Source organism: Ostrea edulis, chromosome 6 (genome assembly GCF_947568905.1).
Source record: "Ostrea edulis chromosome 6, xbOstEdul1.1, whole genome shotgun sequence".
Lineage (NCBI taxonomy): Eukaryota > Metazoa > Mollusca > Bivalvia > Ostreida > Ostreidae > Ostrea > Ostrea edulis.
In genome coordinates this window covers 52,637,257-52,652,974 of record NC_079169.1, presented here as the reverse complement: position 1 = coordinate 52,652,974, position 15,718 = coordinate 52,637,257, and the positions used below count along the sequence as shown (strand labels likewise).

General features: G+C 35.0%; 1 protein-coding gene across 1 annotated transcript; it reads left to right on the top strand.

The window, feature by feature from the left end:
- The first annotated feature begins 209 nt into the window (after positions 1 to 209).
- On the top strand, positions 210 to 14,231 carry LOC125646399 (uncharacterized). Its single transcript, XM_048872645.2, has 3 exons — positions 210 to 1,158; positions 12,657 to 12,814; positions 13,901 to 14,231. Exons 1-3 carry the CDS (start codon positions 1,040 to 1,042, stop codon positions 13,939 to 13,941), a joined length of 318 nt encoding a protein of 105 aa, XP_048728602.1. The 5' UTR covers positions 210 to 1,039; the 3' UTR covers positions 13,942 to 14,231.
- Positions 14,232 to 15,718: the final 1,487 nt, after the last annotated feature.

The following is a 15,718-nucleotide window of genomic DNA, read 5'->3' as shown; positions in this document are numbered from 1 at the left end:
ATATTATATACATGTATATTATTTTGTATCTGATATCAATCTCTAGAAGGACACATATCATCTTTATCATTAATCTTTATTTTTCCAAAGAAAGCACCATTCCTTAACCTTATTCTGTTGATTTTAAAAGTGAATACATTTTCATTTTTTGACGAGGATTATGGTATTTAGTTGGGGTTTATTATCACTATCATTAAATTTCTTTTTATCTATTCTTATGTAAAGATTGAAAGCAATGTTTTGTGCGATGTTTCTTTTATCTTTGACTTTTTTTGTAAAAAAAAAAAAAAAGAAGAAGAAGAAGAAAAGAAAAACAAGAAAGGAAAAAAAAACCAGTTAAAGCACTCTCTTAACTGTATTTGACGAAGGAGGTTTGTTAATGGCTTTTAAGTTAAAACAAACAAAAAAATCAAAAACAGCCGTCTCGTAGATATTATGAAAGTCATTTAACCGAATCTGCGTGGAAAAGTTCTTTCTTTCATAATTGATATAGTTTCGATGATTTTTCTGATGAAATAAATATTTCTTTCACAATATTGGATTTCTTACTCCCGGATCGGAGAGCTATAAGTCCGTGACTAATTATGATTCCATTTGGTCCATTGGATTCGCCGGATAATTCCCATATCATCGACTCCGATAGTAAAACTGATACAATACAACCCAGGTATTCCGCGAAATCACACGACATCGGGGAGGGCCATATTTATTGTGACGTATCATTCTTCTGGGTCAAAGGTCAAATAAACTGAGAACGTGTTATGAATAAACTGTTTCTTCTGCAAAAATTCGCCACACCCCCGTAAAAATAGGAGTATATATAATATATAAACTACAACTCGCAGTGAATTGAAGACAATTAGTGACATTGCTCAGTCGGACTTTGATTCTATCCAAAGATGCCATTAGAAGAAGCGGTTTGAAACTTATTATTGAACCAGAGAAAAAAAGGGACGATTTCATTGGAAAAGAGTCGCGACTTGTTTTTATTTTAGCGAGTTGAGTGTTGTTTCGTAGAACTTTGTGATTGGTGGTGGATATGTCTGTGAACTATTCTTTCATCATATTTCTATTAACAATATTTTTATGTACTGTTATTAGTTTAACCATAGCTTTCCCTTTGGATGAGTTACAAGTCTTGCAGACGCCTGATGAATGGTGAGTACAGTAAATTTGCGATTTTTTTTTTTTTAATTTACATCTTTTCTTATATATAATAGTAAATGCTATTCGATTTGTTTTATTTTTCCATAATGGAAGAGTAATTTAGATTCTATGTTCTTGAGTAGCATTTTTTCTTTGAAACTATAGAAACAACTTTTCTTGCTGAAAAATGCCATCATTGTCATTTTGTCGTTGTAATTCTATTAAAAACAGACCCCTGTCAAACAACATCCGGGGATCTACAGCAAGACAGAACTCGTAATCGTCACATCGCTGCACTTACATTTGTTTGGATCTATTCTGTCAACTGTCCGTAACTCATCTTAATTAAGAGTACCATACAAGCCCACGAGTAGCGTGATAGGTGAAATAGACATCTCTTTCTTTCTTTCTTTTTGTGAGTAATGAGCGCGACTCGCACTAATTAGGCACTAACGATTTAGGCAGTGAGTTCACCCTGATGGCGAACACTCTTGAGGAAACACAACGTACTACGATACGGAAGTAGAATAATATCTTGATATTGTATCTAATTATTACAATATTTGTATGGTGAAATTAATGGTTTAACAAAAACTGATTAGCTAGAAAGATACCAATGTCATAAGCATCGAGACAATGCATTTTTTCTCTTTCCACGGTCTTTATGTGGATATTTATTTCGAAACAAAATAAAATGGATTTGTTTTAAATCTTTCATTGAAATGTTAACAAACTGCTCGTTATAGATGAATAGCAAGTCAGCAAAATAGCAAGTAAGATTACAAGCCTCAAAACTCAGTCCAATAGATATTGTCCATGTCAAAAGCAGGCTTTTTTTTCTCTCTTGTTGTCTATACCCAGACTAGCTGAACTGTCGCTCTGGAACACTGCTCAATACCCAATATTCTTAAGAAGTTCAGCATTCTTCCATTTCACGGCATTTTTCAAATTTCCGCGGAAGTCCGCTTAAAACATTTTAGAATTTCCGTCAAAATATGCTTGAAGTGATGTAAAACAACTCATATGATGATTTTTTTCTTTGATTCTTTCGTAATGTTGCTCTTTGCAGATTTCTGCAAATCGATGGAATTGTTATATAATGTTTTGTATTTACCATAAGCAGTCATATCAAATTGTCGCCATCACACATTAGGAAATAATCAGATCGTCATGTTTTTGCCAATTTATACGCCAAAAATAATTTGCCCGGAATAATTTTATCACCAAATGTAAAATTCGTTTTCTACGTTCGGGGGAATATGTCCTTATAAACCTTGATCAGATTTCAAAATCCTTCAAATAAATGGGGCATATTCTTTATTGCATTTATAACTTCCCCGATACAGGGTAATATTGATAGAATTCTCGTGGGGGTGGGGGAGGGGTGAACCAGTATATAGCGCATATCTTATTTATAGTCTCATCTCTTCAGTTAGTTTTATAGGCAGCAGAGCTCTTCTTTCTGAACATAATGAAATATATCGAAATCAGAAATCCTATACTTTTGCTTCCTATGATAAGGTCAACAGCGACAGTTTCGCGAACTTCAACAATCTAGATTCGATGTAAACCAATTAGAATTGGTTCTGTGATTTTTACTGCCTCTGCAGTTGATCGTCGACCCTTCCAGCCATGTACGATTTGATATTCCGTACAGCTATTCTATCTAAACCGTGGTATTGTGTTACTGACGACTTCAAAATTAAAAATAAATTTGCCCATATCCGACAAAATTGGAAAGACATTGCTTAATGTGATATTGCTGGATATGAAAGCGAACTAGATCGTGTGATCGTTTTCGCTATAGTTCAGATATGATGTTATGACTGATAAAAATGAGTACTAACCCACAATTAAAAGCCAAATGTCGTGTGCTAAATTACGTGAACATTAACATACTAAAAAAAATTAACCATGTTAGTTTCATTGAGACTCAACATTAAAAAAACCCAATCCAATTCCGAATATCAGGTGATGGTAATTGCTGGGAGATGCAATAACATTGAAATTTAAAAAAAACCATATTAATGTTCATAAAATAAATGGTTCAAATTTAAGAAGAAATGGGGTAGATAGAAATGAACGAACTGTCCAGTATTTTGTGTACTAAATGAAGACAAGCATTGTAAACCACACAAACCCACACTAGCCCTTATTAAACGATTCTGCTCACGCTTAGTCTCGGCCGTGAACAAGAGTGATTTAAGTAATTTAATAAAGATGTCCTCGTCTGTTCTTTGTACCCTCTCTTACTGCAACAGCATACAGAGCACCTCAGTGCCCACTTACTTCAAGAGATCTGTGCTACTAACACACACCAAACGGGCGAAATAGATCATCTGTCGGTGCTGTTTCTATAAATAAGATGAGTGGAGCATAAATTTATTACCCTAAAGAGAAAAATTCTAGGAGAGGATTTAGGACTAATACGATAATTGTATTATATCTCAAATTACGCAACACTCTTCTGTATTTAAGCTAGTTTCTTTTCCCTGGGGACCAGTTTCATGACCTTCAGGGTGAAACGGTCTTCTTGCCATTTTGAAAGATCAGCACCGTTTTCACAATTGTGTTACATCTCGAGAATCAAGTGGTGTTTTGCAACAAATTAAAATGTCATCCTGGACGAGGAATGTTAATAATTGACACAGTTCAAGTGACACATGGTCCATTTCACAGTGCGATCTGATTTACATTAAAAGCTATCTATTTCAAGAAATAATTTTAGAGAGAGCTGACAAGCAAAACAATGGTACTACACTGTCGATCAACCGACCCCTTCGTCTTTGCATTACAATACTGCCTCTATTAACCGGAAGCTAATTAATCACAATAATATTCAAGTCGATGAGGATATTTATCGGTTTTGCATGTATCACCATTGTTTAGATCGCATAAAAACCGGCTTTCGCGAGCGGTGGAAAACAAGGTAGGCCCATTAATGCAAATGATGGACGGATATCAGAGTACTCCTTAGCAAGTTAATTATGTCTCTCTGTCTCCGACTTCTAATGTCGGTACTATAAGACTCAGATTGTCGGCAGTGGAACCACTCCTAAGGTGGACGGAACCGGAAAAGGAAGCCACTTCCCAACTACCCATTCATTATTAATACAAAATTTCTCTCACTTCATTTTACACTTAAATTAAGTATTCCAGCGGATTTTTGTATTGATAATTTTATACAAAAACATATTTTAATCGACCAAAGTATTTGGTTACATTCTTTGGAACATGAGTTCATTCAACCGATATAACACTATTTCATCATCTGAAGCAATGGAATATCAATATGGTTTATTTGCAATAAAACACGTTATTTTACAACGTATATGAACTTTTTTGATTGAATCAGATTCTCTGTTACGCTCATTTTTTTTTTTTTTTAATTTTCTAATTCGCATGGAATTCTTACAGCTGCACTCTTAAACTAGAACAACCTCAAAGCAATACAAGCTGTAACTGACGGTAAATAAATTGAAAAATAAATGAACAAATAGAATAACATATTTGTGATTGAGTAAATATAATCTCATTGAATCGGAGTGAATCTGAAGCAACAAATCCGTCAAATCAACAGGAAATGTCGAATGATGAATCCTTGTCTTCCAGACAGTAATTCTTGTTGGTTATCTCCGGAATCAGATTTATAAACAATTCAAAATGCAAATGTTAAAGAAAATTCATCATCATTTGAGTGGCACATTAGTGCAATTATTACTTTCTTACACTACGATGTAATATATTTCAAAACAAAAGAAATGTGTAGTCTCCATCTTTGTAAGAATTCGATCTCAGCAACCCGATTATGTTCGGCAATCATCGATTCCGTGTCCGAGGATATGGCGATTGCTTTGAAGCTATGGCGGTTTCTACGAAACACTCATTGTAGGTAAGCTCTCAAGCAATATTTCCTTGTTTATTTTGCTGAATTTTTCATCAGATCTTGGGGATTGTATTAGTTATGCCAGTAGGTGTTAATTGGTGCATACTTGGATATAGTTAGAAAAGATACCGTCAGTTACAGCTTCTATTGCTTTTAATAGAAAACCCACATTTAGAATGTTATTTTTAGCCGTCTAGGGACTACTTTGTACATTTTCTAAGATTATCTTACACAAAAACTGACTTTGGATTAACCTAGTGCAGGGGGGTAGCCTTTTTTTCTTTCATGTACGGATCACCACTAGTTATGGCATATTCTCATGCTAACACATTTCAATCCCTGCGGCTTAATTAATTAAGATATAATTCGTAAGTACATTAATAGTTGGTTGGGATTATCGTATTCTACTCTCTGATATTCCCTCAATGATGAAACCGATATCCCTGTTCTCGTTCAACCCATCCAACTCTCGCTTCTATCGGTAATTTGCGGAAATTGGATAGAATGTATGTCGGAAACACGTGTAATCCGGACAAAACGCATTTATTGGAAAATAATCTTAAAAGATTAACATAATATACTTTAAATGGGGAGAAACGTTTAATTGAATTCTATGGTATTTATATCATTGATGCGGATCGCTGTCTCTGCTCCGACACAATTGGCGGAAATGTCACGGATTGGGTCTGAATTCTATACGAATCTCAGATCACACAGAAAATAAACATCGGACATCATAGTAACAACCTTAACTTCCGGAAATTGAATGCGAAAGCAATCGATCCTGTCACTTTGGTAATCCAGTAATTTGTTTTATGAATGAAAAAGAAACTGATTTCTTAAGAGTGGGATTGGTTAAGTAACTAAATGGTCAATGATGGTGTACAGTTATATATAGTATCAGCGGTGGGTTTGTTTGGGTATCTAAGTGAAACAAAAGAAACCCCAAATGGTGTTGTTCTAGCGTAAATAAAAAAAGTAAAGAAAAGAATTTGAAATGAAAAGTCCAAACTAGAACTTGCATTAACCTGTAGAAATCGATTAAGAACTACATTCCTTTACTCATTAACACTAAATAAAAATGTTCTCAGTTATCTCTGAAAACAAATCGTCTAATTGATAATATTAAAAAGAAGACAGCGGAGAAACACCACGCAGACATTATCTTGCTGTGCATTAGATTTCACTCATTCCCTAGTCTTATAGTGGCCAAAGATTTATTGAAGATAAACACGCATCCAATGAATTATTTTTCAGTTGTCCAATGATTTTTTTGTCCTCACGCTCTTCCTATGATTTTTATACGCCCGTCTTTAGATTTGATGTATTATGGTTCAGCGATGTATTTCCGTCTGTCTGTACGTCCGTCCGTCTGCACGTCCGTCCGTTCTGGGTTTTCTGTTATTTCTTTGTAACATATCACACTGAAACTTGCGATGTAGCTTCTTTGTGGGTCACTCCTAGATCATGTTGCAATTTTGATCAATGTTGCCTTCTATTCTAGGAGCCATGTCCCTTTATTTGAAAATTATTGATAGATGAAGGGTACATGATTTGTCCGGCTAACTCCTCCCATAATTTTCAAGTGAGGACCTTCTTATTTTGCAGAGTAATTGCATGAATTTTGAAGATATGCATGTGGCAAGGATTTTTATTTTCTTCAATTTTAGAGAAAATTACACGTTGTTGAACTCAGTCTTTTTTTTTTTTTTAGGAAATATTAAAAATGAGTGCATGGTTTGTCTATTTAACTCCTCTCACAGTTTTAAAGCTAGGACAATTGTAAACAACATAAAAATATGCATATTGCCAGAATTTTGATCCTCAACACATGGATGCCTTGTTGAGGTAGGCTTAAGGAGGTATGAGAACCCAAGAGATTCAAAGTAAAAGGAAAGTTTTACATAAAACCCATGATCCACAGATTTATCCATATGTTGAATAAGCTACCCTGAATAGATATGAAAATTTAAAGACCAGATAATACATTGCTGACCTTCCTTTATTTATATACATGTTATACAAAACAAGGTATGTCAGAGGCTGATGAGGGCTGATTCTACCTTAAGTAAAATTCTACAACTCCTGGCATTTATCCCACGTTTGCTAATCAATGTCACAAAACAAACATCTTATAATAAAAACGCCCTATATAACCTTCTCACAGGCATATTATGGACTGTTTATGGAGCTGTTCTCTAATTCTTTTCTGTAATATTACAAGTACTTCCTTCAATAATCTGAAGAGTGTGCTACTCATTCCCATTAGCCCCAACTCGAGGAATAGTGACCATGTATGGGGAATATATAGAAGAATAACCAATAAGGTCGAGAAATTCTGTTGAAAAATTAAAACTGAATCATATATACGCTCATGTCTGCAACGTTTAGCATTCGCAAAAATACTTTTTACGAACATAAACTTATAATTTACAAATCGTTACCTATCGTTTACATGTGTGCATCATAAACTATAGTTTACCACTGATAAACTAGTATATACTATTTTTTATGAAACTATGGAGACATTCACGATTCCTAGAGCTGCTGACAACATTATTTATAACATCTTTCACTTCCGGTGAGCAGACTTGTTGGTTTGCCCAGTGTCCTGTTTACAGTTTATTGTAGTAGTTATACGGTATCATACAAATCGGAATATTGGTTGGGTTTTGTTCAGAGGTCTCTTGTTCAGCTCCCTTACAATAAAGACTTAAAGAAACTATAGGATTCAAAGGAATCTTCTTCGCTTCCGGTGTGCATAATTGTAGACTATTCCAGTTGATAATGGTGGGACTCTCTTAGTTTACATGTGCATTAGGTACCTGAGGTGATTGGTCAGGAAAGTCTTTGTACATGTATATGTTGCTCAGTGAGTCCCTCAGTGGTCAGTAACGATCTCGCTCTCAGCACAAAGCACTGCATATACATTCGATGAAAAATACCGCTGACGAAGCTGTTATTGGAACACGGAACACCATAGTAGAATTAATTCTTGTAAAGCAAATATTTGCGGACTTCTATTGAAGCTTTTGACGATACATCAAGTTTCTCATCTCTGCTTGATATTGAAACTGCTAACTGGGATCATCAATAGTGTGCTGTGTCTGTGTCGTTAACTCTGTGAGGGTCAATGCAGTACACTATCTCACAGGTCACAAGAGGAATTGTCATAAATCACAAGAACACCGGCTAAAGCCATTCAAACTTTACAATTCTTATTCTATTTTCTTGCTTTGGGATTGCAAATTGTTCAGTAGAAAACCATACAGGAAACCTAGTTTTAGAATTTTGTTTCCAAATGTTTAGAGGATGTCATAGTCTACGTTTTGTTGATGTATGTAAGCGTTGATATGGAAACAAAAACACCTATAAAATTTACTAATTAATCGTTTTCATGAAAGGAAACAAGAAAAAGTAGCTCAAACTGACAAATACGAAAATCAACATTGTGCTGGGTTATTAATAATTTAAACCAGTCGCCCATGAATAATCAATGTCAATAGGTCATTGAACTCAATGTTGTATGCACCAAAAATTGATCAAAATTATTACAGCAATTTGTTTCTCCTAAATTATATGGCAGGAATTATAAAAACTATGGTAAAACTGTACTCATAAACACATAACTCAAGGCCAAAATCTTTCTTAATTTGTCACAATCAACACATGCAATTCTAGATATAGCCTTTTCTTTTCTATATGCACCTACATTATAAAGGAATTGAAAGTCTTTTCAATCAAATTTGAAGGTCACGATTGTATGAGAGAAGACATGAGAAGATTACCCTGTTCTGACCACAGTTTCGTACTTTGAATTGAAATGATTTCTTTATGGTTAATTGAATTTTTTTTTTAAAAATAGATAAGATATTTTTCTATTCCTCTACATGCCCTTTGGATTTCTTACTGATACAAGCATTTTTACCTTAAATGGTATTGTACAGATTTAATTTGTGCAATCCATTGCTAGTATGTGATTGCAATGACTTCTAAACGATGCTGATGAATAGGTCGGAAATGAATTCATATATGTTGTTCCGTTAGATGCTTTAGATATATTTTCGAAATTTGAATAATGAGAAAAGCAATAGACGAAGTTTTAACGTGAATGACCTTATCATTTCCATGACGTAGAAACCCTGATTCTATGCGACACAATGCGTTAGGTACCCATTCAGCCTCTTGTCCTCGGGTTTCCTGATTAGGAGAGGTCACCTCGGGTCCAATTGTCCCCAGGACATTTGCGTCAGAACCTTGATATATTTTTATGTTGACATTGTTATCAAATCCGTATTCCGTATTATCTTTCCAACACCTTGACAAATACACAATGGCGACACCTACCCAGGGAAAGGTTTCATTGATGGCCGACCTCATGATTATACAGATACCGCCTCTTTAATTAAGTAATTGGCTCTCGGTGTATTGCCATTGGTTCCTCATTTGTCAGGGATTGGAGAGATGTGTCCGAAATTATTTTCTCAGATCTACATAGATGATCGATGAAGAAAATCTTTAAGATTCAAGGTCATACAATCACCAGCCACCATTGACTGCTGAATTGCAAAGGTCAAAATCAGAAAGGAATCTGCTATAATCAGGTAGTTTCAAGCTGTTTTTGGATTTAGTGTCAATATTTGCACTTGCATCAGAAGTTAATCAGGTAAAAACGGTTCAATGAAAATTAAGTTAACAAAGGGGCACAATTACCAGTATTTGCGGGTTGCTTTTTTTTTTAACAATGTAACCTTCAATTTGGGTCATTCGGGTAAATAGCGGAGCTGAGGTATCTTTCATCTGAGAATTTAAAAATAGATTCATATTTCTATTATATTTTTTGTAATCGCCTGTCATGTAATGAGTAGGCAGTTTGAAGGTTGAAGTCAATTCACAGCTAAATTTACTCACACCTGGAAATCCAACACGTTATCACTCCTCTTAGCGCGTCCTCACTTCCGCATTATCGCATTTGCTGATTATGTTGATAAACGTAAAACAAAAATGTGAGCGAGTTTAATTAATTAACACTAAACAAAGGAAATAGATTATCAAACTAGGGAAATATATTTAAGATACAATTTAATGAGAATACATATGGTACGTTTTACGATTTCGTGACTTCGATCATTGATTTTTTATTATCAAATGATCGCGTAGAGAATGGGGGCGTAAAGGCATAATTTCTATCAGCCTGGGGTGCCCAAAACAATTAGTCTTCAGGCCCGAAGGTTAAAAAACTTTTTTGAGCACGTTTTCATACTCAAACTCAAACTCTGTGCTTTAAATTGTACTCATACTCAAAAGTGAAGGTTATAAAACTTTTTATAAAAACATTCGCATTTTCAAATGCAACATTATTAAGATTTTTTCGAGTATGCTTCGAAGCTTGCTCTGAGTTGTACTCAAAATAAACATGACTGAGTTTGAGTATGAACACGGTGAAAGTTTTGTAACCTCCAGACCAGATTGCAGGTTTTCAACAGATGTATCTTTCTATCACCAACCTGGGTTGATTTCCAGGGGGACTCCAAGATTATCCATAAACATTCTCATAATTTATACATACAGTAGCTTTCTGGGCGTCTAGAGATCTACGGGACAGTTTGAGACCCGTTAGAGCTGAAAACTCACATCTCTTCATACAGAAATGTATTCGACATATATCGTACTTAAAACATTGTTCTTTTTAATTTCATCTGTTGATTTCCTGAGGCATGAAGAATAAAGAATATCAGTACCAAGACGGTGACATTACAATTAGAATCAGACTGCTCACTAATATCAGACGGTCAACTATTGTATTCTTACTCTCGATTTCTTTGAGTACAAGTGTACTAAAATGTAAGGTTTTCGGTCATTGCGGTGATGTCATTGCTTTGTTCGTTCAGTCTAAGAATTTACCTTTGGCGGTCCGATATTAGCGAGTAGTCAGATAATAATTGTAATATTGTCTCCGCACTGATATCCTTCTAAATCGGACTGTCTCGATTAACTAGAGAAATCGACAAATGAAATTTAAACGGCAATGTTTTAATTACGATGCATGTCTCCTTTAGTTCTGTATGAAAAAAATCAGATAATTTCCTTCCGGGCCTCAGACTATTTTATAAAAAAAATTCATACAATACTGTATTCGTCATATATCAAATACAGAAACACTTAACGAATTAAAACTGATAAAAACGACATCTTACCGCCATCCTGAATTACAACGTGTTTTTAACCAATCGGATACCATCTTTAATAAATAATGTTTGTAAAAATTGACCAAGTTGGAATTGAAATAATTGATCAAACCTTGCGAATAAATCAAACGATATTAAAGATGCCAATATCAGTCTTCAGAATTCCTTTCGTCCAGTTCTACCGACCTTTGGCTAGTTGATTTACCGGCATTGCAAACTGTTAGGACTGATTGTAAAAAATTAATATTTAGAATAAGTCGCCTTATTGAATTGAGAAGATGAACACATCTTGTTCTGTCCATTGGTTTTCTTCGGCGCAAGTTCAGCGTTTATATGTTCACTTGATGTAAATTAACCGTTGCTGACTTTAATACTAAATGATTAAATCTCTGTGTCAAAGCTTCCGTCGATAGTGCGAAAAGTGTATTAATGTGATCAGATCTACCGTTATGTGTAGAGTTAGCTACAGATCTGTAATTCTCTGGGAATTTATGGGTCTGTCTCAATGTTTTCCCGGAGAGGTAGAGAACTGCAGCTAGTATTGAGAATGTATGTTGCCCTTACGTAAACTTTAGTAGATAACGTGACACAGTAAAACACGGTTATAGCGAACCTTCATGGCCAGCGGAAAAACTTATTACACAGTAAAACACTGTTGTAGCGAATCTCCAAGGTTCGTTAGATCCAAACTTCATTATACAGTAAAACACGATGATAGCGAATATCCAGGACCAGCGAAAAATTATTCGTTGAATCCAAACTTCATTTTACAATAAAACACGGTTATAGCGAATCTCCAGGGCCAGCGGAAAATAGTTCGTTAGAATACATGTATATACATTACATCAAAACAAGATGAACCTCAGCGCTGTTATTACACGTTGCACACAAATAAATTTGATCTAATACTATAAAAAGACCTGTGCAATTGTTTAGTATGTAGAGTATGTCGAAATCAGCAATCTGTGCTAATAATTTTTATGTCCCATTCGCTATGACAAAATGAGACTATTACAGGAACATTTGTGCCTAGTCTGGTGGCTGTTCATGTAGTCGTCGTTCTGAAAACTACTTAGTCAATTAAATACCATTGTCGACATTAAAGAATTACTGGCGCTTCCAAAAGTAGAACCATTTCATATACTAACATAAGTTGAACGTTTGTGGCTTGATTACTAGCAATCAGTTGTTCTAAAGAAGTTTGTCATGTAGAATTTTAACAACAGATGGACGAATAGTCGAGGTAGAAATTGGACAGAACAGCTCATCTGCATATTATGCTCTAACGGGCGAAAATTCATTCCTTCTTTGAGTTCGAACTTTGCAAGCCTTCAGTCATCACCTTCTCCTTATACATGGATTATACCAGCAATGGAGTTATCAAGTTACGTCAGTTTTAATTACATTTTCTTTCATTTTTCTTCTTCTATTTACAGGTCAGATTCCGAAAGTAGTGACAATTTAATCAAAAGAGACTGTGCTGGGTTTCCATGTATGTATGCACACATGGCAGAGAAGGCGGGACGGGCCTCCTTATTTCGTGCTCTAGCCAGGATCATCGACGACTGCGCGGCGAATCCATATTGTAACCCAGGTATAGATCCCTGTGTGTTCGAATGGGATTTCTTTCCCGTTGTAGTCAGGGGTGCTCGAATGAGATATCTTTCCCATGGTGGTCCAGACTGCTCGAACGAAGGTTCTTCTCTGTTGTGGTTCATATTTGCACAATGATGTTATAGTATATTTATTAAATAATCATTTAAAAGTATTTAATGCTGATTTGAACCTCCAATTCAAAATTAGTGATAGAGACGAAATTGTTTTGGAAAGTTTCAGTGTTTGATTCTGAAAATGATATGAATTTATAGGTCTGATTGTTACATACAATGTAAACAGATTAAACATTTTAATACAGTCATATACATTGGACAATCAAAATTTACAATTCGTTATTTTTATAGTTAACCTAGCGAAACAAAGCCTTCCTGTGGTATTCACCATGGTTACAGAGGGAAGGGGTTTGTTTTGTATAATTGAAACATATAAAACTTCAAAAACTTATCATTTCCTATCAACATCCTATTTCAATCTTACTTTTAATTCATCCCACAACAACCCAAGGACATATCGACCAGTCACTGTTCAAAAGATTCACGCTAACGATTTGGGTCCAATACTTTATATAATGACCTACTTATCTCCCGTGCGCCCCCTGTCGTCGGTGTGTTACTATTACAAGACGACAAATTCTGTTCCTGGTTTGACAAATGTATCCAATAAGACGATGTCTATAGATAGTAAAACACTCCAACTGACGCTATTACACGCGTATGAGCTCTCCACTCTGATTAATTAGCTCTGATCGCCATCTCCAATTCTTGATACTGAAAGCCAAAATTAGCGGATATAGATCATTTCTCAGTCCAAATACGTCTACCGAAAGCCTACAATAGTTACCAATAACAATTAACGCTTTACAAGCCAAGTTGAATCCAATTCCAATTTGTAATCACTTCTAGAGAAGAAACTTCGTTTTAAGATTGTTTTAAAGTTTGCTTGACCGTTTAAACCCAGTATATATATTTTTTTATTTTGGGATGTTTTTTATCTTTTTGAATTAATTCAGTAGATTTTGATATCCATTATTCAATGTCTTTGTATTTCTTTTTTTTTTTTACAGGACGAAGAAAAAGATCCGTCTTAAGGATCCTACGGAAATGAAATTTTAAACTAACCAAAAAGGAAATTTTGTCTCAAAGATTCCAATCGACCAATCAGATAGGTGCACGTCATTATATGAACGAGTAAAACAGACCAATCATATCTCATTACTTCTAACGGAAGTGGAAGGATTCAGTTTCCGGGAATTCTGTTAACTCTACAGCGCATGAACGTAGTGTTATCTGCAAAAAATCTCTACCTTCCATTATATGTCCTTATATAGTGTTAAAAGCTTTAATTTTATTTGATTACTTGATGTTATTTCTCTACATAATAAAGTATTTTCTCTAGCTAGACTTTTGTTTTGTTGAGTAACACAAAAGAGGATTCGAATGAGCAAAACGTATGCATATTCTTAATGGTCAATGATGACTGATTGCTGTCAGAAACGCTTAACATTCAGAAAAAAGTTGTCTTTCGTGATTATTGGTGATTAAAACGAGTGTGTTACAGGGGTTTCAATAGTCTCGTTTAAAGTCAGCATTTTTGCAAATTCTATGATCGTTTTAATGATCTAATTTGCAAATACAACCAGTCATTGCATTGGGTTGAATGTTGTCTGACATGTTTCATACATACTGATTTTGATTACGGATTACTCCGTTAACATGATGGAGATAGAGACTTCACGGTGGGTGTGACCGGACAACAGGGGATGCTTACTCACCCTAGGCACCTTTTCCTATCGTTGGTGTGTCTAGCGGTCCGTGTTTGCCCTACTCTAAATTTCGTATTTTTTATAGAATATATGAGATTGATCGCTGTTCGTTATCTTCACTTTTACAAAATTATCTAATAGTTGTGTTCACATTATCACTAACATAAAAGAATTGTAATTGTTTTAAGTAAGGAACAGTGATAAGAGGTACGCCCGCTGTGAATGGCATCGTAAATTCTTATTTAGTATAAATTGTGTGTTATGTAATGATATCAAGAGATCAACAAACTACTCCAATTTTAGGTATAGTCGAGGGGTCTCACCCTCCTTCATTTTGGACTTAAGATTCTTAGAGTCTGTGACATACTTTATTTGTAATTTTATTGTTATAAAATGATGGGTTGTAATGTCCACGATTGTATTTCTTTAATATACGCTGTATGTAATAACACCCGTCCGAATTTCTGTAGAATTGTTGGAATCTTGACCTAGAAATCAGAAACTTGTTAAAATATTTCTGTGTGACTACTCTTTATAGAGCCGGTCGATAGCTTTAGTGTTTGTTTTCAGTTGTACGGTTTGTTTTTTTTTCATGAAACAGGATCCTGGTTTCTTACAGAGAAATGAGGCTTTCTATATACCCGTGTACAAAATCCATAGCATTGTCGGCAAAAAATTGCACATGCTGCATGATTTAATTTTTTGCTCTGTTATTTATTGTAATGAATGCACAATAATATTGATCCGAATTCTCTCCATTCCTTTAAATCCCTGCGGCCTGGTGACGGATCGTTACACACATTTACACTTTCCTTAGTTAACGCTACATTTCCGGGGACATTTGACTTTTTTTATATCAAAGACTGCTGATCTCTAGTTCTCCCTTCCATGAAAAGGCTAAGATCAATCGAATGCAAAAGAGCTCCGTAAAGACTATTTGATTTTTCGCGCCTGATAAAGCATATACACAGAGCACGAAATGAAATGAGTCATTTCCCCGTTACTTCGGGTTAGGAAAGCAAGATGTAATTTATGGTTTTAAATGTGTGTGAATGCATCCTTGAAAAGACATTATAACAGACTCACCTTTATGGATAGCCAGGGGTTTATAACAGTACC

What these genes read in the sequence shown, in the direction of transcription:
- LOC125646399 (XM_048872645.2), top strand. Translation starts at nt 1,040, where the DNA reads ATGTCTGTGAACTATTCTTTCATCATATTTCTATTAACAATATTTTTA. An exon ending in TTGCAGACGCCTGATGAATG is followed by an intron (nt 1,159 to 12,656) that starts GTGAGTACAGTA and finishes TTCTATTTACAG; the next exon opens with GTCAGATTCCGAAAGTAGTG. An exon ending in GAATCCATATTGTAACCCAG is followed by an intron (nt 12,815 to 13,900) that starts GTATAGATCCCT and finishes TTTTTTTTACAG; the next exon opens with GACGAAGAAAAAGATCCGTC.